Source organism: Myotis daubentonii, chromosome 16 (genome assembly GCF_963259705.1).
Source record: "Myotis daubentonii chromosome 16, mMyoDau2.1, whole genome shotgun sequence".
NCBI lineage: Eukaryota > Metazoa > Chordata > Mammalia > Chiroptera > Vespertilionidae > Myotis > Myotis daubentonii.
This window is the reverse complement of record NC_081855.1, coordinates 48,576,422-48,600,959: the sequence shown is the minus strand read 5'-3', so window position 1 is coordinate 48,600,959 and position 24,538 is coordinate 48,576,422. Positions and strand designations below refer to the sequence as shown.

At 57.0% G+C, this 24,538-nt stretch overlaps 3 protein-coding genes and 2 non-coding genes across 9 annotated transcripts in view; 4 read left to right on the top strand and 1 right to left on the bottom strand.

The window, feature by feature from the left end:
• RPL19 (ribosomal protein L19) overlaps positions 1 to 18,344 on the bottom strand; it is a 44,031-nt gene extending 25,687 nt beyond the window's left edge. The window contains exon 1 of the mRNA XM_059670849.1: positions 18,341 to 18,344. Within this exon, the coding sequence (XP_059526832.1) occupies positions 18,341 to 18,343 (3 nt within the window). The 5' untranslated portion in view covers position 18,344. The remainder of the gene's footprint in view (positions 1 to 18,340) is intronic.
• ARL5C (ADP ribosylation factor like GTPase 5C) lies at positions 470 to 7,611 on the top strand. 4 transcript variants are annotated; one of them, XM_059670838.1, is made up of 7 exons: positions 1,738 to 1,807; positions 2,397 to 2,457; positions 3,266 to 3,379; positions 3,606 to 3,753; positions 4,838 to 4,921; positions 5,452 to 5,603; positions 6,486 to 7,611. In XM_059670838.1, exons 4-7 carry the CDS (start codon positions 3,610 to 3,612, stop codon positions 6,655 to 6,657), a joined length of 552 nt encoding a protein of 183 aa, XP_059526821.1. In that variant the 5' UTR covers positions 1,738 to 1,807; positions 2,397 to 2,457; positions 3,266 to 3,379; positions 3,606 to 3,609; the 3' UTR covers positions 6,658 to 7,611. The 4 variants fall into 4 exon arrangements, with proteins under 4 accessions (XP_059526823.1, XP_059526820.1, XP_059526821.1 ...); XM_059670839.1 differs by having other exon boundaries at positions 1,747 to 1,807; positions 3,197 to 3,379; XM_059670840.1 differs by lacking the exon at positions 3,266 to 3,379 and having other exon boundaries at positions 470 to 1,807; positions 7,242 to 7,611.
• On the top strand, positions 8,461 to 8,532 carry TRNAC-GCA (transfer RNA cysteine (anticodon GCA)). Its single transcript has one exon. It is a non-coding gene; the product is annotated as a tRNA-Cys (tRNA).
• TRNAC-GCA (transfer RNA cysteine (anticodon GCA)) lies at positions 9,284 to 9,355 on the top strand. The gene has a single exon. It is a non-coding gene; the product is annotated as a tRNA-Cys (tRNA).
• Positions 11,221 to 24,538, top strand: part of PLXDC1 (plexin domain containing 1) — a 55,657-nt gene continuing 42,339 nt past the window's right edge. Inside the window, exons 1-2 of one of the 2 annotated variants that reach the window (XM_059670847.1) lie at positions 11,221 to 11,498; positions 17,759 to 17,937. In XM_059670847.1, the coding sequence (XP_059526830.1) occupies positions 11,423 to 11,498; positions 17,759 to 17,937 (255 nt within the window). In that variant the 5' untranslated portion in view covers positions 11,221 to 11,422. The remainder of the gene's footprint in view (positions 11,499 to 17,758; positions 17,938 to 24,538) is intronic. The other variant, XM_059670846.1, reaches the window with a different exon arrangement.

Here is a 24,538-nt window from a genome sequence, read left to right as displayed (position 1 = left end):
ACACATTGCTGCTTCCCTCAGCACCTCCTGTGCCCTCACCCTCCTGCACCCAGCCGCAGCCCCAGCTCCTTTTTTCCTAGGGCCGAAATGAAATCAGCCAGATGGGCTCCGCTAGCCAATTCTTCTTCCTTCTCACTCTGCTAGGAATCTGGGGGGTGGGGGGTGGGGTGAATGAAAATTCTGTATTAAGTGAATTCTTTTCTCTCTTCTCTTCACAAACTTCCCTGTCTTCCTCCATTCTCTTCAACTTGTACTCACACTTTTTTTTTTTCTTTAATACTCCAAAACCATTTCTCAGGTTGTAGCTTAACTCACTGTACTTCAATCCAATAGCAACACATTCCTACTGTGGGCCGGGCACTGGACCAGGTGGGGGGCACACGGGTGAACAAGACACGAACCCCGCCTTCTAGGAATCACAGATGATTGGAAGAAACAGGCATGCCAGTCCAGTCCAGTCCGCAGTCTCATATGGCTGGAGAAGCAGGCCGGAGCTTGGCGCGTAGGTGGCTTTTATGGCAGGCAGCCAATGGGATGGGGCTCAGGAACCCTCCTTTCTGAAAAAGGGAAAGGCATTCAGGTGGAGGGAACGCAGAGGTAAAGGCACAGTTGGAAAGAGCTGTGCATGTGTGAGCAAGGCCCTTTGGAGGCAAACATGGGAGATAAGCTGCAAAGGCAGATGGGGCTATTCATGGAGGTTCCTGAATTTCAGGTGAGGAGACTGATCTGAATCCAGTGGGCAATAGGGACCCATTGAAGGCTTAGGAGCTGTGGAGGGACAGACTGGGAAGGTTAACAGGACTGAGGCTGTGAGGAGATGCCTGGTAAGGGGAGACAGAGGCAGGGAGACCCGTTAGAGCAGAGGGGTGGGAGGAGCCAAGTCCCCTGGGTGATGGCTGGTGTCTCCTAACTGCCCTGCAGCCTGCGGTTGGTGTGCCTTCCCCACTTCTCCTTTTGTTTTCTGGTTTTCCCCAGTTTAAGCAAAGAAGGAAATTCACAAACATCAAGGAGCGGCTCCCCCTTCTTGTTCCTCCTCTGCCGTGTCTTAGTATCTGGAGTCCCTCTGTAGGGTCTGTGGCTGAGAGATGTCTTTTTTGCTCCATCCCTGTCTTCAGATGCCTACCCTCTGAGTTCAGGGGGGCTGTGCCTGAGCAGTCGGGTTGTCAGTAGGTCATAGAAGTTGCCTGTCACCAAGGGACCTGCCAAAGGAGGGAGACCCCAGGGAACTACAAGACCCAGACAAGTGAACAGCTAGAGATCTGTTGAGGGTCAAAATACTCTCCCAGCTCAGAGAGAGGGGATCAGTGAGCCCTGTCTACCCCACACAGCTGGTAGGTGGAGAAGGTGGGTGGCCAAGGGTTTTGCTTTAGCCTCATGCTCCAGACATGGCCTTGGGGAAGGAAGAGCTGGGACATGGTCATGGAACACCGTCTGAGTCTCCTGGATTGGCAGTGGGGGAGCAGTCCACCCAGAGAACTCTGGGATTTTCTCAGGGGGAGGGGGAGGATGTGGAGTCTGGACCCCATTTTCCTACCACCTCCAGGGCTCTGGACAGTAGTTTGTTGTCAGCCTGACGGCCATAGCACCCCTGAAGGCTCAGCGTTTCAGGGAATTCCCAGGCCCTGCAGGAGTCTCAGGAGGATCCCGTGACCTTATAGACCCCGGCTGGCCCTCCCCCGGGGGCGGGGCTCCAAGCGCCCGGGCTCAACCCCGGCCCCCGAGGGCCACTGAGTCCTGCACCTGCCCGGCCCCGGACGCGCCATGGGACAACTGATGGCCAAATTGATGGGCATCTTCGGGAAACAGGGTAAGGGGCGCCTAGGGCATCCAAGCGATCGCTTTGATCCGGCTCCCGCCCGGGTCTCCCGGGATTGGGATGCGCGGGTAACCTAGGACTGGGAGGGTCGTGCACGGGCGCTCCGAGCCCGACGCGCAGGCTCCCCTGCCCCTTCCCTGCCGGCTCCTCGCGGGTCGCGGGTTTCGGTGCGCCCCAGGGCACAGGCTGGGCGAGCTACATCCTCGGGGTAAAAGCCGCCGCCGCCGGCTTCTTGCGATCATGACTTCGCGCTCGGTTCTTTCCCCGACCCCTCCGGGTCTTGACAAGCCCTGAGCTCCCCGGAGCCTTCAGACAACCACTTTTCTGGAATTGTGGAGCGAGGGAGGTGGGGCTGGTGTCCGGGGCCGTGGGAAAGAAACCTGTCCTGTTGGTCCCCACTCCCCTCTTTTTGGGGGGTGGGTGAGTGGGAGATGGGGGCGGGGGAGCAGAAGTGGTACCGCGGGGAAGTCCCCCAGCCTGCTGGGGACACTTGCCTCCTTCGTGGGCGGTCTAGTGGGTCCCACAGTCCCTTGGTCATCGCGTTGGGCCCTGACCCTGCCCTTCCCTCGGATGCCTGCAGAGCACAAGGTTATCATCGTGGGCCTGGACAACGCCGGAAAGTCCACCATCCTCTACCAGTTGTAAGTGACTCCCGGGGGTGGGGGGCGGGGCTTGTGCTTTTCCGCCAGACTGACAAACACGTGGGCCAATCACCGGAGCTCTTCCCTGGGTTCCCGGGAGGAGTGACTTGGAGAACGCTAGTGGGACCTTCCTGGGAGAGTGGCCCCTCACTCAGATCAGTGGCCCCTCGACCTGGCATTCGAATGCTGCTGGGTATGGGCAACCCCACTGCGCCCCGCCATCTGCCCCCGGCCCCTGCCAGGCTCGGCTACAGGCTGAGGCTGATGGGCAGGCAAGTTCCTCCCGCCTCCCTGCTCTTCTCTACCCCCTAGCGGCGGGTCCCCTCTTTTCAACTCCTGCGCTCTACCTTTGCGTCTTTGCCTTCCTTCTGCCAACCCTAAGGGAGGGCCAGCTTTGGGTCCGCTGGGCTCTGTGGCCCCTGGTCCGGCAGAGCCCGGCACATGTGCTGAGTAATTATTACCCATCGGAGTTTTCCCCGAAATTCACTCCCCGGATGGTATCTCTCCTGTTCTGGAGCCTCCAGGGTGTTTACTTAGGACAGATTTTCTCCCCTGACAAAGTGACACATAGAAATGGTTTTTAAAAATGAGAAGAAAAGAAAAATCCTAACAGCACAGGAGTATACAGTGAAAAGGAAGCTTCTCTCTCACCTCTAACTCCAAGAGCACAGAGTGACCTCCCAGATCTTCCGGAGGAATTCCTCGCAGGTGAAAGGGTGTGTGTTTTCTGTCACTGTAGCCAGAGCACCTTTCGGATGGCCCTCACGAGCGCCTGTCTCGTTTGTCTAATGACTCCCTCGCTGCTCAGTGTGGCCCACAGACCAGCAGCGGTGGATCATGGGGAAGCTTGTTAGAAGTGCAAAGCGCTGGGCCCCAGCCCAGAGCCCCTGGATCTGAATCTGCATTTTAACAAGGCTCCCAGGTGATTCAACTGCATATCAAAGTTTGGGGAGACTGTTCGCCTCAGTCTCCCCTCCCTGGGGTCCAAGCCAGGGCAGGACTTGGTCTCACTCCCGCTCAGCAGAGGCCCGGTCCACCTGGGCTGATTTCTTCGGAACTAGATTCAGCCGGACTTAGGAGCAGAGGGGTCGGAGGCGAGAGCTGTGAGTGAGCTGGGCTGAGCTCTTGGTACCTCTCCTGCCCCCCAGCCTGATGAATGAGGCGGTCCACACATGTCCCACCATCGGCAGCAACGTGGAGGAGGTTGTTCTGCGAAAGACCCACTTTCTCATGTGGGACATAGGGGGCCAAGAGGCTCTGCGCTCCACCTGGAACACATACTTCTCCAACACGGAGGTGAGGTGGGCCCGGGGCTGGAGGGGCTGTGTGACATGAGTCAGCGACTTAACCTCTCTGAGCCTCGGTTCCCCCACTTACGACCTCCCTGAGTTGTTGTGAAAATTGAATAATACAACAGTAGCTAAGGCATGCCTGTCAAATACTTACGCAGCACAGCGCCTGCGGGCATGTTTGAGTATTTCCTAGCAGCTTTGCCTGCTTGCTGGCACTTTTCCGTTTGATGCACTGGATGGGGTAGACCCTTGTCTCCGGGGGTTTTGCTTACTCTCTCTGGAAGCAGTAGAATTCAGTGGTTTCACTCCTGGAACGAGAAAGCCAAGTTTAAATTCCAGCACTCCACTCACCAGGTGTGTGGCTGAGGGCAGGATATGTCAGCTTGCTGCACCTCAGTCCCCTCATCTGTAGATCGGGATAATGATACAGTTGACCCTTGAACTTTGAAAAACTTTGGGTTTGAACAACATGGGTCCACTTACCCGTGAATTTTTTCAATATATAGACAGCCAGCCTTCTGCGTCCCCGGGAATGGCACTGTGGCTGGGAGTCCACATGCGCAGAGGGCCAACTGTATGCATTGTTCTCTGCCATTTTCTATAAGGGACTGGAGCATCCATAGATTTTGGTACGCGCAGGGGCCCTGGAACCAGTCCCCTGCGGATACTGAGGACTGAAGTTTTGGGGAGTCCAAAGTTATATGTGATTTTCAACTGTGTGGGAGTTGGTTGCCCCCATCCCTCGCATTGTTCAAGGGTTAACTTCAGTGTCAGTTCCAAAGGGCTGTGGTGAGGCCTAAATGGGCTCGTGAATGCCCAGGGCATAGCCTCTGGCAGGAAATCTGAGGTCATGCTGTGTATTCCGGGTGTCTGGTTGGAAAGGGGAATTAAAATGAGAGTAGAATAAAAACAAATAAATGTAAGACAAAAAAAATGGGACTAGGGCAGTGAGATCTTGAGACGGGACAGTTCGTTTTCTGTGGGACTCGCATCAGGGCAGTGCAGAGGCCAGCGGGGAGCACGGCTGGGCAGAGGGCACCTTCACCAAAGGGAAAGCCCACCACTCATGGTCCCCCTCTGCTGGCCAGTTCATCGTCCTTGTGATTGACAGCACGGACCGGGACCGGCTGCTGACCACTCGGGAGGAGCTGTATAAGATGCTGGCCCACGAGGTGAGCCCCCTGCGGCTGGGAGAGGGCCCAGTGGGCTCCCGGTGTGACCTGAGCTTACTCACTTGGCCTCTCTGAGCTTCATTCCCGTGCCTCGGCCTCTGAGCGCCTCTAGCTCGGCAGCTTGGGCAGGGCTAGCTTATCTCAGATGAAGGGCAATAACGCCCTCAGCACAGTTGACCACAGAAGCCAAAGTTGCTGGTTCAGGTTCTGAAACCATGTCCCACTCACGGTGGGACCCCAGGCAAGCGCCTTTGCCTCTCTAATTCTGTCCACCCAGTTACAAATTAGGGAGAATCGTCCGACTCCTGTGCCATGGGACTGCTGGGGGCTCTATGAGCTGGCTTGGAGGCATCTGTGAGCTGTCAGTGTCACTGGCTGGGTTGCTATGTTGGGACAGGCCCCCATGCCCACCCCACTTGGGTTTGGGCTTCTCTTGCTGGGGCAGCAGGGGAGCCAGGGGACACTCAAGGGGCACTGGGGAGGGAGGCTGGGCCCTGGAAGGCTGACGGGCTGGGCTCCTCTGTCCACAGGCTCTGCGAGATGCCTCTGTCCTGATCTTTGCCAATAAGCAGGATCTGAAGGACTCCATGACCACCGTGGAGATCTCCCAATTCCTCACCCTGAGTGCCATCAAAGACCACCCATGGCACATACAGGGCTGCTGTGCCCTCACCGGGGAAGGGTTAGTGGCCATCCCACCTGGACCTCCTGGGACTGGTACCAATGAATGACTGACCATCAGAACATCCTCCTGCCTCTCCTGTCAGAGTCTGGTTCACAGTCAAGTCAGTTGCACGCCTTCCCTCAGCTGAGATGCTGTGGGTGAGCAGTGAGCAAGACAGCCCTGCTCTCAGGAGCTTGTCCTAATGGGGGGAGAGGCTACAGTCCCCCCCCCACACACACGGTTTAGGTGCTCACAAGTGCTATGAAGAACGTGAACTTGGACCACAGTGGCAGAGGGGTGGGGATGGGTCTGGTTTAGCTCTGGTGGCGAGGGGCAGCCTCTACTAAATGTCTTTTGAGCTGAGATCTGAAAGAAGAGGACAGAGCCATGGGCAGACCTGGGACAAGCCTTTGAGGCAGAAATCACGACTCCTTTTGACCTTGGGTTTCCTCACCTCTGAAGAGGAGGGTGGTTAAATCTACTTCCTCCCAGAGTTTCTGTAGAGAGTAAATGATACCGCTCATTCAACGTGTATTAAGCACCTACGTGCGCCAGGCACTGTTCTAGGCCCCTGGAGAAACACCGGTAAACAAAACAGACAAACATACCTGCCCTCCTGGAGCTTACGTTCCCGAGGGGGTGGGGGGAGGAAACAGACAATAAAAATAAAAATACATGTAGTAAGTTAAAAAGTGCTAGGTGCTCAGGGGAAGTCAGGTAGGAAAGAAGATTGGAAGTACATGGGAGGGGGATGTTGCAACCTAGCTATCTGGGGAGGGGCTGCTGAGAAGGGATGCTCAGCAAACACCTGAAGGATGTGAAGGCGCTAGGTCACGGTCACGGTCATACAGAAAGGGCCCGTATCAGGTCTGGAGAGAGCCCTTCCCTCTTCCTTCTCAGGTGGAATCACAGAGGCCAAGGACCTAGATGGCTGATTAAAGAAGGGGAGGCTTTGGTCAGGTCAGCCAAGAACCACACATTTCCGGTGGTCTCTTGCTACCTCCTGGGTCAAGAGGACCCCCTCGCTGCCCCCCCCCCCCAGCGTCAGTTCAATTCAACCAGCATTTCCTAAGTACCCCCATGTGCCATGCACTGTGCCAGGTGATAAAGTCATGACCAAGACCACCCTATCCCCCCACCCTTCGTTCTGGTGTTGCTGGCAGTCTAATAGGAGAACTTGCTTATGGGGGTCTCTTCCCAGGCCTTCGAAGTCACCCTGGCCCTGCCTCCTTCGATGGAGCGGGTGGGAAGGGGGCGCTAGAGATCTGCCCAAAGACATTGCCAAGGTAGGTCTCCAGGCCCCTTCCTTAGAGAAGTCCCACTGATTCCCAGACTTCCAGAGGCCTCTGTACAGCTCCTTCCTAACCTTTATTACAGTATGTAGTGAAGGAATTATTTGGGCGATCATTTGTTTAATATCCACCTCTTCTGTTGGATGTCAGCCCCAGAGGGCGTGTCTGTTTTTTCACCGGTAACCACAGTGCCTGGCACAGTAGCTGGTGCAGTGTACATACTCAGTCTGTTTATATTATTGACTGAAAGGTTGCTGTAACGTGAGTTGCCCCGTTCAGTTGGCTTTGGGCAGGGGCTGGGGGCTTGAGGGCCATCATCCTCACGGGATATACTGATCCTTGCTCTGTCCCTCCCGTCCTGCAGGCTGCTTGCTGGGCTCCAGTGGATGCAATCTCGGGCCACTGCCAACTGATGTCCCAGTCGGAGGCCACCGGGAACTTCGGGGTTAGCACGGACTACTTGGGTGGAAAACCCAAGTGACTATTTATTACTTTCCTACGATTCTCTGGTGGGAGCAGGGGCAGCTATGGGCAGGGAGAAGCCGCTGCCCACCTAACTCCCCACAGAGGAGCTAGCTAGACTGCACACTCTGAATTGCCGCAGACAGGACAGCAGGTAAAGCTGCCCTCACTCCACGGAGCAGGCGTCCTTCTTGGAGACACAAGGAAACGTTGGGTGGATTAGGGAGTGGAGCCTCTTCCCCTCCGTTCTGTAGGAAAAATGGAGGGGCAGAGTAAGAACCTAGAACCCCTCCCCACCCCCACCCCTACCCCCACCCTCACCCCGACCCCACTCCCAACCTCACCCCCACCCCACCCCACCCCCACCTCACCCCCCACTCCCAACCTCACCCCTCCCACCCCCCTACCTCCACCCCAGCTTTCTGGCCCCTCAGCCATCTTTGGGCAAAGGATATTCTAGAAGGTAAAGGGGGTGGGCTCAGGGGAAGGAAGGCAGACCCAAAGCAGCTGGGAAGGGAGAGGGAGTGGGAGGGGAAAAGTCCTTGGCACTGCAGGGAGTCCCACTCCCCCCGCCTTCCCATTCCCTGGGGTGCTGCCTCTGTCCGGCTTTAAGCCACACCAACTACGTCCTTAACGCCCAGTGTCCTTCCAAGGTAAACCCCACTCCTGCCAAATGACCCAGGCTTCTAGACCACCCGTGTATCTTGTCAGTCTTTTTGTATTGATTTTGTTTTGCACTGTATTAGAGTTTTTAAAATTTTTTATAAATGTGTAATAAATGGCATTGAAAAGTACTTCTTATTTCTGTCTGCTTGACGAAGGGTTCTTAGGGGTTGGAAAAGCTCAGGCGTCCTATGTAGGTTGAGCTGGAGACAGGATGGAAAGCCAGGCTGCCCTGTATACCGGGAGCAGCGCTATTACGCCACAAGACCAGGATGGTTTTCCTGAGGCGTTGACGGTGAAGGAAGAATTCAGGAATTCTAGCAGCCCCTGTCCCCCTCCCCGACTCTCCTCCCGCCCCCTCATTAAGTTCTCTGGCATAATCCTCAGATAAGAACACAAATTGATACCATGTCCTTATTCCAAAGAAAGTGATCATAACAAGAGCATCATTACGAGATGGGGGTATAGCTCAGTGGTAGAGCATTTGACTGCAGATCAAGAGGTCCCCGGTTCAAATCCGGGTGCCCCCTCTGCCCACCCAGGTTTTTCCAGTTTTCTTAGTTCTGCAATCGATTTCTGTAAGTCTTCCTAGAGGTGCCAGGAGATGCGGCCCCGGACCCTACCTTCCTCTTTTGCAGTCACTGAGGACCGAGGCCCAGGCCCTGCCCAACCCACGAGCTCACTTGCGTGTGTGTCTAAGAGTGGAATGCATTGCGAGAGGGGGCCTTGGACCTTCCGGTGTGGAATGCATTACGAGAGAGGACTTGGACCTTCGGGTTGACCCATGTGGACTGTACATAAGGCCCACTCTCCTCGGTAGCGGGCAGGTGGGCACACTGCTAGGTCGGCCTGGCCAGTGACCCGAGGGCAGTTCTTAGGGAGCGAGGCTTAGTTTCTATGGGCGAGGCTTAGGCTAGGGAAGGAAGGCCCCGAGAAATCCGCGTCACAGTGTAGGAAGGAGAGAGGGGCGTTGAGCAGCAGAAAGGGGGCGATAGCAGGGCAAAAAGAAGGGGACCGCGGCTCGAAGGAACTCCCGGAAGTGAGGGATCTCGAAAGATCTCCAGGGACTCCACAGGCTCAACTTGCTTTTTTCTTACACCGTCAGTAGAAGCCTTTAGCTCAGTGCTTCAGAAAACAAACCCTGCATTCAGATGTGTATTCGCTTGAGATTTATGTCTTTTCCCGCTGCTATAAACCTTGGACCTTATTACTCTTCGCAGCTCCTCGCGGCGCCTTGTAGAAGAGGGTTAAGAAGCTTTCTGCGGCGCTGCTGCCAGCAGCGGGGGTATAGCTCAGTGGTAGAGCATTTGACTGCAGATCAAGAGGTCCCCGGTTCAAATCCGGGTGCCCCCTGCCGTGTTCTTTTCAGGCCCCACATTTCGTGAGTCAAACAACAACTTTTTTTAAAGCTTTTCCCTTCGTCTTCCACAATTTTATATTGAAATTTCGTTCGCTACGTCTCTTTTGGGCAGACGAAAAGCGACGAGACAGTGCAAGAAACAAGAATTCCACAGCAGTGGCTCTCAATTACGACCCCGGGGACCAGCACCACCACCTGGGGGAATGTTAGTAATGCAGGTTCTCCGTCTCATCCCAGACGGACTGAATTAGAAACTTGGGGGCGGTGCCCGGAAATCTGTTTTAAAACTAGTTCCCCAGGTGATTCTGATGTACGTTCAAGTTCTACAGGTTTACATTTTTAAACATTTACATGTTATTTGTTTCTAATTATTTCCAGGTTGCTGTTTCAGCCTGAGCCCTTGTAGACTTTATAAAACAGACTGCGAGGCACCCCGAGCTGGGGAACGCACAAAGAGACGCAGGCCGGAGCTGCAGTCCCGTCCTGGGACCTCTCCGAAGGCAGGGACTTCCCAGAAGGTAGGGGCGAGGAGAAGCGGACCAGCGGGCCGAAGCCGGAGTCGGTCGGTGGACAGCGTCTGGGCAAGTTCGGGAAAGTGAAGGAAACCGCCAAACACGGTTTTTGCGTTGCGGGTCGTCACGTGGCCACTAGAGGGCAGCAAGAAGCCGAAGCTGGAAGCGGCGGCCTGTTTGATCCCATTTAAGTCTGCAAAGTCGGGATTTACGTTAGACAAGGAGTTGCAGACAGGCCTCGCCTCATTGCGCCGCAAGGGAATAGAGGGCTTAGGACTGCGGGCGTTCGTTTTTTGGGACCCTGGGTCCTGAGGGAGGAGGAACTGGGCTTCTGAGAGTCTTGAGTGCCTTTTTTATTCCAGCTCACATGGTTCCTTCTCTGGTTCCCACGCACATCCTTCCTCTTGGGGAATCCCCCCAAAGACGCTCCGTCCACACCCCTCTCTGCGATTTTCCAGTTCCTAGACCCCAGACCCGTGGAAGCCAGGGTGCCCCCCACGCCTCACTCTCCCATTCTCCAGCGCCCGGACTCCTGCTGTCACATGAAGTAGGTCACGGGCGGAAAGAGGCACCTCCGAGTCCTGACCTGATTTCTCGCCGTCTATTAAATCTCCTAAATTGCGGGTATTTTTATTCTGTCCTGGAAGGGAAAAAAAATCTATCCCCAGAGCCTGTTATACGGCAGAGGCAGGGGGGTGAACTGTGTTCTTGCTCTGGGGCTGGCTTTGAAGATTGGGTCGGGCCCTGAGAAGGCCTGGGGTCCCCCGAGGGGTGGCCTGGGTTACCTTCTAGGAATGGGGAGAGGTCCAATCTATTTGAAATCAAGGGTGGGCCGGCCGCCTCCACCCCAAGTGTGCTGGGCTGGGGGGCAACACGGTGCTGGAAATGGGGGTTTGCGTGGTAAAGCGGACAGGAGCCCTGGGAGGGGGTGGAATCCAGGCATCGGCTGGGCGAGGAGTTGTGGGTCTCTGCGGTAAGGGGAGATTCCGGGGGTGGGAGGGGCACCCACGAACTCCGAGGAGCAGCCCAGAAAGTCGGGAAAGCTGGCGGAGCTGGGGCATGGTGGGGGGATGGCCGGAGCCCAGGACGGAGGAGGGGCTGTCAGCCCCTTCTGGGGTCTGGTCCCCGGATCTCTCTGCTGCTTTCCCCCGGGGGCGTGGAAGAAGGAAGGGAGGCAGGAACAGAGGTGCGGGGTTGGGGGGGCAGCTGATGCTCTTCGGGGTTCTCTCATTCCTAGGGTGCTCCACGCCTCTCCCCCCTCCCCCCTGGCTGTCCTGGGAGCGGCTGCGGGAGCTCGAGGGACGGGCCGGGGAGCCTGGGGCGCTCCGGACGCTCCGCGCCCCCGCCCCGCCCCCTCGGGTCCGCCCGGGCCGCCGCCGCCTGCTCGCTCCCCGCCCGCTCGCGCGCTCGCCGCTCCCGCCGCCTCGCCGGGCCCCGCGCTCCGCCGCCGCCTCGCCTCCCACCCTCCGCCCGCCGGCCTCGGGGACCGCGCGGCGAGCCGGCTTCCTCCCGCGGCGGCAGCGGCCGGGGGCGGGCCCGGCGCCCACCATGCGGGGGCAGCTCTGGCTGCTGGTGCTGGTGCTCCGGGGGGCCGCCCGGGCGCTGAGCCCCCCGCCCGGGGCAGGTAGGACCGGCCGGAGTTGGCCGGGTGGGCCCGGGGCGGGGAGGGGGCAGGTACCGACCGGCTGGTGAGGTCGGCCGGGGTTGGGTGGAGGGGGGTTTGGGGGGTACTGTCCGCGGGGGGGCAGGAACTCTGGCTGTGGCAGGTGGACCGGGACCCCACTTTCCCACACACATGGGGTGGGAGTGAGGGTGGAGGCAGCGACAGTTGTCTTCCTGGAGGGACCCCAGAGGCCCCCCGGGGAGCGGCTCCACAGGCGGGGGGGGGGGCTGAGGGCCCCCAGGGACAGGGCGAGGGTCATCGGACCCCTGGCCGCAGGGCGCGGGACTAATTCTGATGAGATGGGGGGTCTGCCAGGCTTTGCCTCCTCTTTCCCTTCCCTCCCCCTTCCCCCAAGCTGGCCCAGGTTGGGTCTGAGCTGGGCTTGGGGGCTGGGTGGGAGCAGCCAGGGGGATGGTGGGGACCCGGGGTCTCTCCCAGAGGAAGGGCAGTGGCGGCCTGGGACCGGAGCCTTCCCCTCTCCGTCTGGTACCTGGAGAGCAGTCCGGGGCCCAGGAAGAAGCGACTTGTGGCTCCCCTACCCCCCAGCCTCCCGGTCCTCCTGCCGCCCCTGCCTGCCCTGCCCTGTGGCCTTTAGCTGCCCTGGCTCCAGACTGGGGCTCCTGTCTGCACACTCCTCTTCCCCTTCACCAGTCTTCCACCACCATCTCTCCCTCCTGGGAGTCCTTTCTGAGCTCTACCCCGAATCTCTCATGTTAGAAAAGAACCGTTTTTTCAACAGGTAATTTCACATCCTCCTCGTGCACCCAGGCCACCTCGGGGTTGGGGAGGTGGGGAATTTGCAGTCAAGCCTCTTGACAGAGAGAACCAGGAAGATAGAGCTCCGTGCCTCACTGGCCTGGGTCCCTCCGATGGGACAGAGCGGGTGTGTGTGCGTGTGTGTGTGTGTGTGTGTGTGTGTGTGTGTATGTTGCAGTTGGGCCGCTAGTTCAGGGGGATGCTAGCATCAGGCACAGTGGCTGTGACAGCATTCTTGACTTCAGTGGTCCCCGTCTGCAGCTGATAAAGGCCTGGGTGCGGGAGGGGGCTGATGGCGGAGATGTGGGCAGAGAGCAGTGGAAGCTGATGTGGCAAGAGGCTGCTGGGGCAGAGCCACCAGTTTTCAGGGAGCCCACACAGAGAACGGCCGGCTGGAGGCTTGGCTTCTCTGCCCAGCGTCTCCCTTGCTGTGTGACCTTGAGCAAGTTGTTTTCCTTCTCTGGGCCTCTTGCCTCTATACAGCGAGGCTGCGGGCGAAGTCTTTGACTCTTGGTGGTGGGATTATGAAAGATCTTTTTTCTTTTTTGATGACTGTCGCCTCTTTTCTGACTTGTTATGATATGTCTGGGTGATTGATAATTTTAAAAACTATAAAAAGGAAGAGGCTGGACAGGCCAGTGTTTGAGCTCCTGTGTAGCCCCACCTGGTGGGATCTTCTGGACTCAGGATGTGCCGGGCCGATGGGGGAGGGCTCTGAATGAACGCCGGCAGAACTGGAGGAGCCCTGGGAAGGTCTGGGAAAGGGAGTTGGGGATAACAAGGATGCGCGGGGGACTGTGGCCTGCCTCTTCGGAGTTGGGTTGAGGTAGGAGAGGCCTGGGGAGGCCAGGCAGAGCGGGCAGGCAGAGCGCGAATCTCGCCGTCTTCTCGGCTTTCGGCGGGAGAAGTGGGCTTTCCCTGCAGAGGGGAGACTGTTAGAGCTAAGGAAGCTCTGGGAGCCAGAGCAGGTAGCTGCTGACTCTCAGTTTAGTTTTCCTTCCCCAAGGCCAGGCTGGATTGGACAGAGGGGCCAAATGGAGGCAGGGGGTGTCTTGGGCAGAGAGCAGGTGTGGGGGTGGGACATTCTGGGGGAGGCCACTAAGGAGGGACAGCCCAGCTCTGATGGGTGGTGGAGTCCTTGGACGAGTGACAGGGCAGCTGGGAGCTGGGCCTGACGGGGTTCTGCCATTCAGCGACGAGGCTCCCGTGTCCTCTGGGCTGGGTTGGGGGATGGCTCAGGAGGGAGCTGAGATCTGTCCCAGGTGGACAGGCCACCGTAACATGAAGGTTTCTCAGACCACAAGCCGAAGTTGGCAACTCCATAGAATATCAGAGAATTCATTACACGGTAATTTACTTACCGGAAGATTAGGCCTAAGTTGACAGAGGGCCCGGCTGTATTATTAATCTTCTGTATGTCTTAGCACCTGGAATCTTCACAGGCACAGGGGCCGTGTCGGCCTGATCACTGTTGTCACCCCGGCAGCCAACATGGCACCCGGCACCCAGCAGGGTCTCCATAAACGTTCTGAATGAGTGAGTGGATCAGAGGTGGTCACACACTCTCTTCCTTCAAGAGAAACACACAGGGAGCCAAACGCTTCTCTCTCCTTTCCTCTCCTCTTTTCTTTGACGCTACTTGGTGGTCCCTGCCTGCTAATCCCTTGTGCCTCCTTCCCTCTCCCCAGATGAGGGTCCTCGGTGGGACCTGCCGGCAGCAGGAGGGGAGAGGGTGCGGGTGGGGCAGGTAGCGAGGAGGCAGGGGTTCCGCTCAGGGCCTGGGGCCTGTCCCAAGCCCCTCGGAAAGTCGGTCCTCATGTGAGACCCAGGGAAGGCTGGACCCGCGGGATGCTTTGTGAACCTTATTTTGCTAAAGACTCAGAGCGACCTGCCAAGGGGAGGGCTCACCATCCCCATTTCACAGAGGCAGCCGAAGCGGAGAGAGCGTCTGCAGTCTGCCCAGTGTTGCAGGCAGTAAGGCGTGGATTCAGGCTTCTTTCTCGGGCTTGTCTGATCCCAAACCTGTGCTCCTTTGTTGCGGGGACATGACAGTGCGGCTTCCAGTGGGGCCTTGCCCCAGGGGAGGGTCTGTCAGCCTCCTGGGTCTCAGTACTCAGGGCGTTTAAAGGTCCTTCCTGGCCTCCTTCCTCCCGCCTTCCCTTCCTCCCTCACTTCCTTCTTCCCCTCAGTCCCGATCTCTGAGCTTACTGAGTGTTTGCTCTGTGCCAGGCACCTGGAGCCTACAGATGCTCAGGCAGCAGCGATGTGTTGCGATCGATCGGTCGATGATCGGGGCTGGGGAGCCACAGGAAGCATTCTGGGAGAGGGGGAGAGATATCCGGGGAGGCGCTGGGAAGAAGTGACATCTCATGCGACCTGAAGGATGAGCAAGAGCTCACTGGGAGGAGGGTTTACGTATGGAGCAGAGCGATCCTGGCGAGAAACTGCATGTGAAGCGTTGTGGCCGGAGAGAGCAGGGCTGGGTGCTTTGGGGAGTCAGGAGGCGGGAGAGGGAGCAGGGATCCAGTCACAAGGGCCTCGAATGCTGGGGAGAGTTGCTGAATCTTCAGCTGGAGGCCTGTGGCGAGTGGGACGCCTGGGAGTGTTGGCACCCAGTTTGTCCCCTAGATGCGCTGGCGGGCAGGTGGGAACCCGGCGGAAGGGCATTAAAGGTGGAGGCCGAAGTAGCTGCTGGACCGAGTGGTGGCTCTGGGCCTGGAATGGCGAGCTTGGTGATGGGTGGGATGAGGGTGGCTTGGACCGGGCACTGTGGTGGCATGACCTGTCCTCCTGAAGTCAGCCCATTGCGTCCTGCCCCGGAGCAAGGCAGTGGCATGGGGAGGGGGTTGGGCCGCTACCTCCAAGACAGGGGACACAGTCTCCCAGGGCAGCTCCCAGGTGCAAGTCCAATGGTCCTCAGAGCAGGGCATCCAGGAGCCCAGCCCACATGCCAGCCCTGCCCCGGGGCTGCCCCTGCACTGTGGGCAGCAGCTGGCGTGGCTGCTCACCTCCTGCTGCGCTTTCTGTGGTCGGACAGAGCCCGGCGCCAGCCTGCTGGCCTGAGTGCAAATTCTGCCGCCGACTCGTTGTGCCTCAGTTTCCCAGTTTGTAAAATAGATGTAAAACGAGCACCTGCCTCCTGGGCTGACTGTGGGGATGAGATGAGTTCATGTGTGTAAGGCGCTTGGAACGGCGCTCGCACAGTGTCAGCCGTTCTCTAACAGCTAGCTGTCATTCCCATGATCCCTGTTACTGTTGTGACATCCCCCTAGACTAGACCCTATGCCGCGTGGGGCCATGGGCGAATGAGGGGAGGAATAAATGAACAGTGTGTTCTGGAAGCTTCTTGGCCTCACTCACACGCAGAGGCTCCCCAATGCAAGGCAGAGGTATAGCAGGGAGCAGCGAGGTTCGGATAGGTGTGTAACACAGGCGTGAACACATGGGGGGAGGCCAGGGCCTTCAGGCAAGTCTGCGTGTGTGCGCGCCCACGTGTGTATGCACAGGCACGTGGGCCCTTGCACACACACACGTGAGCCACCAGCTGTGTTGGATCCGTCCACGGGATGAGGGGATGATCTCCTGTCCCAGCCAGCTGGGAGGGGGAGGGTGGCAGGGAGACGGAGTGTGTGGTTTGGGAGGGCAAGATTCAGGACTAGGCCAGGGTAGGGCTGACTCCTGTCTATCCTTTGCCCTGCCCTCCTTCAGGGACTCTGCCTCTGACCCTGAGCTTCTATTTATAAAGCCTCTCAGAGGAAACTGAGGCTTAGAGAAATAAACTGACGGGTCCAAGGTCGAACAGCTCGTGGGTACAGCTGTGTCCTCCCCTACCCCACCTCTAGCTGGGTACCCCCTCCCTGCCCTCTCCCCAGGCCTTGGGCCCCCACCATCCAGGCACCCGCCCGTCTCCGCTGCAGGATTGCGATGCCTGCAGATCCCAGCATCCCTGCCCAGGCCAGCCCAGCTCCTCTACTTGCTCGGCACATGCTCCTTTCCTGTCCTGGCTCCTGCCCAGGCCCGAGGGCTGCAGCAGGAGACGCGGGGAGCGGGGCACACCAGCCCAGCACAAACAGTTCTGCTTCCAGAGGCAGCTGTGGGCCTCGCCCGAGAAAGGCAAGGCAGCCCTGGCTTGGGATGGGACCGAGGGCAGGCTGTCTTCCCACACCGGGCCCAGGGCCATCTCAGCCAGTGGGCATCGCGGGGACGGGGTCTGGAGGCCGCCCTCGCCCCAGCTTCTCCAGAGCATCTGGTTGCGATTAGGGGCAGAGAAGTAAAAGGGGGCCGGCAAGGGTCCAGCAGGCGCCAGCAGCCAAGAATGACTTAATTGGATAAAATGTCTAATGACAAACCAGAGCCTCACGGCAGAGTCCTGGCCCCCGCCCCAGCCTGGGCCTGGCCAAACCTTGTCTCAATCTCTGTGCTCGCTGGCTCCCAGGTTACCTCCAGTCTCGCGTGCTCAGTTATGCAGTGATTGAGCACCTAGTGTTTGCTAGGCACCGAGGATACTCATTTGCAGAAGGTGGGAGCGTCCTGGGGGCAGCAGGGAGACAGGCAGGCAGTGACAACACCAGTGGATGCTCTGGGCAAGAGCTACCTCCAGGAGCTCTGGGGAGTGGGTGGAGACAGGCATCTGACACGGGGTGGGCCTGAAAGTGACGAAGGTCGCAGGGACTCGCAGATCCACTCGTCTGGTGGTCTGTGTCCCGTATACACATCCCTCGTAGGGGTGGCTATGGGAGTGACAATATAGGTCACATCTGTGTCCATCTGTCCGGAATGGACCAGCATGGTATCTGTGCCATTTAGAATAAATCTAATGAGGGAACTGGAGAGAACATCGAGTCTAGGAATCGCTGCTCAATGGCCTGGGTGCCACCACTTTCCAATCCTGTGCTTGGCATGTGCCCGGACCAGGAATCGAACCAGGACCTCCTGGTTCACAGGCCAGTGCTCAACCCCTGAGCACCTAGGCTGGGCCAGGGCTTCTCAACAGCTCCCCTGGGGGTCATTTAAGAATCCCAGTGCTCAGGCCGCACCGCGGACCGCACTCCACCGTAGTCTCTGGGGTGGGACACAGGCATCAGGGATTTTTAAAGATCCCCGATGATTCCAGGGCAGCTGAGGTTAAGAGCAATCACCGCTTAGGAGGCAGGTCCACCTGGGTTTGAAACTTACCTCCATCCCTAACCTGCTGTGTGACCTTCTTGAACCTCTGGGAGCCGGACCCCTGTCTGTGAAGTGGAGAGCATCCACCTACTGGGGAGGGTCGGGGTGAGGACTGAAAGGGCCACATGTGCAAAGTGCATGGAGTGGGGCTGGGTCCCTGTCTCTCGTGCATGTGGGGTGTCTCCCGCCCTGGCAGTCAGTGTCCCCAAAGGCAGTGGTGGCAGAGGAAGTGGGCCGGTTCCCCTCCCAGGCCTTCACTCCGGACTCCCAGGACTCACCTTTCTGTCCCCTTCCCCCAGGTCCGGATGCAGGCCAAGCCCCTGGATGGGCCGCCGAGGGGGCCTTGCGGGGCTGGAACCGGAGAGCCCGGGAGAGCCCCGGGCAGGCGTCGGAGCCGGACAGGACCCAGCTGAGCCAGGACCTGGGTGGGGGCACCCTGGCCATTGACACGCTGCCGGATAACAGGACCAGGGTGGTGGTGAGTGCTGCAGGGACGTGGAGGGGGAGGGACGGGGCGGTGGGGGCCCTCCACGTGGCCGTGTACACTTGTTAGAAACACCTGTCCTTTGGTGCTGGCCCTGGAGGCCAGTGTGAAGCTAGGGACCTAGAGGGGACGGAAGCAGGGCCCAGCCTGGGTCACGTGGGTCATGACATCTTGGCATCTCAAGAGTTACAGAGGCTGCTACTTCCTCGTGGACCCAGAGCGGCAAGGTGATCTGCTGCAGGACGCACAGCGTGTCCTGACACTGGACTCTTCCCCTGCTTAGGGCCTCCAGCAAAGGCTGGATGAACGGGGCTTCCTAGCTGCATCCAGCTGCCAGCTCTGGCCCTTCCCGACCTCATCTCCGTGCCATCTACCGACCGAGTGTCCCCAACGGGTTCATGGCTGCTCAGCCTCGCGGCAGGGAGCTCATGGGGTGAAGTCCCAGGAGGGGCCCGCCTCTGCCTGGGGCAGTTCCGGGGGTGGGGCTGCAGGAGGTCAGGGGGGCCAGGCCAGGAGGCCGTGCTGTCCTGCAGTTGGCTTTCGGCGGGGAGGGAGGGCTCTGCATATGTGTGGGCGAGTGTATTCATGTGTGCGCGCTGGCGGGAGTGTGTTTGCCTGCGTGTCTGAGGGTTTGGTGATGATGTACATGTTCCTGGTTGTCTGTCACCATGAGCTCTGTGTGTCTATCCTGAGGGTGTGTGTGTGTGTCCTGGTGAGAGTGTCCGTGTCTGTGGCCGGGAGTAAAGGGGGTGGGTTCTCCGGATGCTAAAAATCTATGAAACGAGAAGGAACAAGGGGATGTGTTTCTCAGTATAGATTTCTTTATTTCATGTTTTCATAACATTTTTAAAAATCAACTAAGTGTTTACAGATAGTCAAAAAGGTCAAAGAATGCTAAGATTAAAAAACAAAACACAGTAGCCCCCCCCCCCCCGCCCCCCGCCCCCAGCTCAGAGGAGACTGGGCTTCAGGCGTTCCTGCTGGGGGCGCCCTCCCCATTTCTAAGGAACTTGCTCGTCCTGCTGCCTCCTGATTAATCCGTTTGCACATTATGCGCTGACTGCCTGTTGTGTAGACGAAGATTTGCCTTTTACAGACTCCCCTGAGGGTCGTTTTCCTCTCCCGATATTTTTGTGAAATCCAAATGCTCTGCTTTATATCATGATAATCATGTAAATATAGTTCACCACTAATCCAAGCAGGTGATAGCCTTGTTTACTTTCTTATAGAGTTTTTATTTTTCCTGGGCCCCTACCCTCTCCTCTTGCTTAGTTTTCTGTATTTACTACAGCTCTATGTTCTTACACGCCCATCGGCGTTGTTAAAAAAGAGACCACAGGCTCACCATGGAGTCCCTTGTGCTAAACCCACAAGACAGAGAAACAACACTTAATACCTAATTTAATTACAGTTTCAGCCTCTCCCAGGAGTGGCATCTTAAACCGGTCAGTTTGGAATGACCTGGTCAGCTCTAATGAGGTAAACTGCTGGCTAGACCCCTGTCATCCCCTGAAGGAAGGTGACCTTGACACGAACCATCCACTCTTGGCTAGAACCCTCCTTCTCTCTGCTAGATGGGATGCTGCCCGATTCATCAATAGGTCAATGAAACCAGCAAGATATTTAAAATTCACTCTATTGAATTTTGTTGTTTAACAGCCTCAATTATAATTTTCGGGGCATTCAAACCTGTCAGTTCTCCCCTGCCCTCACCCCCACCCCCCGAAACCTCTCATAGTCCTGCTCCAACCTGCACTGGCTGCCCCCTGCTTCCCCATAGCCGTCCTCAGACCTCTCCTTCATCACTGGGACCTCTGGTCTCTCTCCTGTGTTGGGCATCCTGCTCTCTTTTTAAAAAATATACTTTTATTGATTTCAGAGAGGACGGGAGAGGGAGAGAGAGATAGAAACATCAATGATGAGAGATAATCATTGATTGGCTGCCTCCTGCATGCCCTACACTAGGGATCAGCCCCCAACCTGGGCATGTGCCCTGCTCGGGAATCGAACCGTGACCTCCTGGTTCATAGGTCGATGCTCAACCACTGAGCCACGCCAGCTGGGCCAGCCTGTTCTATCGACCCTGTGTTGTTCCTGCTTCTCCCCCTCATTTGTTTAGCTCCCTGAGAAAGGTTACACAGGAGAGAAAATTATTTTGAGAGCTTGTATGTCTGAAAATGCCTTTATTCTGTTTCACACTTGATGGATGGTTTGGCTGAAGATAGAATTCTAGATTAAAAACAATTTTCCTTCAGAAGTTTGCAGGCACCTCGCCATTGTCTTCTGGCTCCCAGCGTCACTGTTGAGAGGTTTGGGGCCATTCTTCTGCCCCCTTTTTGTATATGTCCCCCCTCCTCCGGGAGCTGCCGGTGTTCCCTGCAGCCCCCGAGGGTGAGGGCTCTGCTGCGGCCGGACGTTTGAGGGACTGTTTCAACCTGGAGACTCATTCACCAGCTCTGCAAAGTCTCGCTCTTCGTTTCTTTGATAATCGTCTCCCTACCACATTCTTTTCTCTCTACAGTTTCCCTGGATTTGACGTCCTTCCTGGGGAACGATCCTCAAACTTTCTTCTCGCTTCTGTTTTTTGTCCGTCCCTTTGCATTATTTTACTTAATTTCTTAAAACATATTTTTATTGACTTCAGAGAGGAAGGGAGGGGGAGAGAGAGAGAGAAACATCAATGATGAGAGAGAATCATGGATTGCTGCCTCCTGCACGCCCCCCCACCGGGAATGGAGTCCCCAACCCAGGCACATGCCCTGACCAGGAATGGAACTTCGACCTCTTGGCTCATTGGTCGGCACTCAGCCGCAGAGCCATGCCGGCCGGGCACACTTTTTGTTGTTTATTTGTTAGTTTGCATGTTATTGTTGTTCCACTTTTGGGGAGATTTTCTCAGTCTTTTCTCCTCCCCCCCCCAACTTTTAGAAACTTTATTTTCTGTCATCCTCATTTCCATTCTGTTTAAGAGTTTGTGGGCCCTGGCTGAGTAACACAGGTGGTTAGAGTGTCTTCCGATCCCCCAAGGTTATGGGTTTGATCCCTGAAAGTGACGTTTCTCTCTTTCTCTCCCCCTTTATCTCTCTCTCTAAAATCAATAAATTACAAAAAAAAATTTTGTGGAAGAACAGCTTGAAGACCACTCAGGGGTGGTTGCTCCTCAACCTTATTTTCTTTTTTAAAAAAAAATATTTTTATTGATTTCAGAGAGGAAGGGAGAGGGAGAAATAGAAACATCAATGATGAGAGAGAATCATTGATTGGCTGCCTCCTGCACGACCCCTACTGAGGATCGAGCCACAACCTGGGCCTGTGCCCTGACCGGGAATCGAACCGTGACCTGGTTCATAGGTCGATGCTCAACCACTGAGCCATGCCAGCCGGGAAACCTTATTTTCTTAATGTTGCCAATTCTCCCCCCCCCCCTCTACTTTTATATTTCTAATTTCCAAGAGCTCTCTGTTATTTTCTTATTATTCTTTTCTTTAAAAAGGTTCCTGCTGAAACCGGTTTGGCTCAGTGGATAGAATGTCGGCTTGCGGACTGAAAGGTCCCAGGTTCGATTCCGGTCAAGGGCATGTACCTGGGTTGCGGGCACATCCCCAGTAGGAGATGTGCAGGAGGCAGCTGATCGATGTTTCTAACTCTCTATCTCTCTCCCTTCCTCTCTGTAAAAAAAAAATCAATAAAATATGTTTAAAAAAAAAAAAAAAGGTTCCTGTTCTTGTGCCAGAGATGTAAGATCTTCTCTTTCTAAAGATATTTAAAATTAAAATGTTTAACACTTTTTCCTGCTCTTTGCATCCTTTTTTTCTTTGTTCTCTGCGTTCTCTCTCTCTCTCTCAATCTCTCTCTCTCTCTCTCTCTCTCTCTCTCTCTCAATGGGGGACTGTTGAATTCAGGGACAGTTTCCACAGGAGGACAGCAAGGGGTGGGGGAGCACTTTGGGCGGAGCAGCAGCACAGAGGAGCTAGGTGGCTACCCAACCAGCAAGAGCTGTAGCCATGGGGGCGGGAGGGGGACGCTGCCAGCCTGCAGCTGGGGAGGGAGGGAGCAGGGTAGCACATGCTCTGCATCGCTTCTATGGCGGATTACTCCTTTTATCGCAGGCTCGGACATGGTTGGCACCCTTAGTGACTCTCCCCTTCTTGGTTTGGTATTTTGTTCATCATAGTTACTTGGATTAATTTTGACTTTTAAAAAACAGGGCCTTGACTATTCTCTGTTGTGATGACTGAGTGTTCTGGTCACTACATGTTGCACCTGAGGTCCGGGCCTCGCTCTCCGCACCCTCATCCAGGCCCTGAGGTAGACCCCGCCCTCACTCACGCAGGCTCAGGCACTCCCATGCTGTCCATCTTCTCCATCCTCCAGAGCCGAGGAGCCATGGCGGGATGAGGGAGAGGAAGGCCATGGCAGGAGAGGCCCCCTGAGTGAGGGGACACCTGGAGGCTCACCCTCCTCCGTCCCCCAGCTTAGCTGGGCGTCAGTCACGGAACTGACACTTGCGTTGGGCCAGGGACCATGGCCAGAGGGCGTCCCAGGCTGCAGAGAGGACCTCGCAGAAGAGCCACGGGACTGGGTTTCTGGAACCAATCGTCTGCAGGCGTTGGGGAAGGGCAGTGGGGTTGGTTAGGGCCGGCGTGGAGTCAATAGCCCCAGATTCTCGGGCTCCACCCTGCACTGACGAGTTGAGAAACTGCAGATGGAGCCTGGGAACGCGTTTCTTTTTTTTTTTTTTTAAATATATTTTTTTATTGATTTTTACAGAGAGGAAGGGAGAGGAAGAGGGATAGAGAGTTAGGAACATCGGTGAGAGAGAAACATCGGTCAGCTGCCTCCTGCACACCCCCCACTGGGGATGTGTCCGCAACCCAGGTACATGCCCTTGACCGGAATCGAACCTGGGATCCTTCAGTCGCAGGCTGAGGCTCTATCCACGGAGCCAAACCGGCCAAGGCATGGGAACGCGTTTCTTTAAAAGTCCGCACACAGATTCCCCCGGTCATCTAGGTGTGGGAACGGCTGACACGTGACCCTTCAAACCAGTTTCAAAATCGGTCACCAGGCTGACCGCCCGAGCAGGGGCCTTTCTCAGGCACCGCGTGCTGTCCCCGACCGCCAGGCTTCCATGTCCCCGGGCTCCGTGGCTCCGAGAGCGGCCACACACCCGGAGTCCTCGGGGAGGAGCAGGGCCACCCTGGCAGGAGGTGCCTCTGACCCTGCGAGGGGCTGTGCCCAGCTCTGCCCAGGACACAGGAGGCTCAGACTGCCACCGGAGCCGGGAGAGGCACGAGCCGGACAGGCTGGGGATCGTTGGCCTCCCGCCGGGTGAAACTACCAGGATGAGTACCAATCCTGGCACTTGGGTTTAAGATAAGGTGGGGGACGCGGCTCAGCAGCGGTTCAGGAGGAAGACTCAGGGCTCCTCACTGCCTGGGGGCTGAGGATGAGTCAGGAGTGAGGAGAGGCTGCCAAGGATGGAGGCGGCAGAGCCGGCTGTGCTCATGGGAACCCACAGCCTCCCTGGCACCCGAGCTCGGGCTCTGGGGGTCCCGTGGGGTGTTTCCCAGCCTGACCACGGCCGCAGGGCTCGGGCCTCCCTTTAGATGGTCACCTAGAAACCAATCTCACGCAGAATGGTTGCAGGAGCTGGGGGTGGGGTGGTGGGGGGGGAGCGGGGAGGAGTGAATCTGGCAGAGAGAAGGCTCTGCATGTGGCTGTTTTCCAGTCGCTGCGGGGCTGCAGGGCTGTGACTGGGGCAGGGAAATGGATGGTTTTTCTCCCTCGCACTTATCCTGTCCTGCCTTGAATTCTCTGTTTGTTTGTTTGCATTGCCTGTCCTCCCGCTGGGACCAAAGCACCGTTCGACCTGACCCGAGACTGTTTTAGAGGCTGTTTTATTGCTGTCGCCAGTGCCCAGCACATGGTGGGAGCTCTTCCTTTGAAGGGTTTGTTGGTCCCCAGAGGCCTCGAAAGAGGGTGACTGAAGAGAACAGGTTGTGCCTGGGGCAGGCTGTTGGATTCAGTGGCCTCTGAGGACCCCAACTCTACTGACTTTCGGGGTCCCACACACATAAGGGGACGTCAGTTCTTATGCACATGGGTACATGCACCCACGACCCGCTGGTCTCGTCCCTGAATCTTTAGAGGGGCCTGTGCGCCTTCCCTACTTACCTTGAACCTGTTAGGCTTTGCACCGATCAACGGGGAACACCCCCCTTCAGCACAGCCAGATCTCAACACCCCGCCCCCCCACACCCCAGGCTATGTCCCGCCTGAGGGGGACGTGGGCAGCTTCAGCCCCTGTCGGAGCCCAGCACAGGCGCCCAGGGAGGCCTGCTTCGCCCGCATCTCTGTGGCCAGCATTTCTGAGAGCTCCGGCCTCTTTGGCTAAGGAAACCCAGGCTAGGCAAGAGCTTGGCAGCCAAGGCTGGGCAGGAGGGGAGGGTTGGGAGGGGAGTCTCAGCAAGTTTGATTCCGTCTGTTTCGGGAAGTGTTCTGGGTCTCAACAGGAAAACATGTCCACTGTTTGTCCGGATCACAGCCTGGTCTGTGCCTGTTCTCGGGGGCCGAGGGCCTGGCAGGGGAGCTC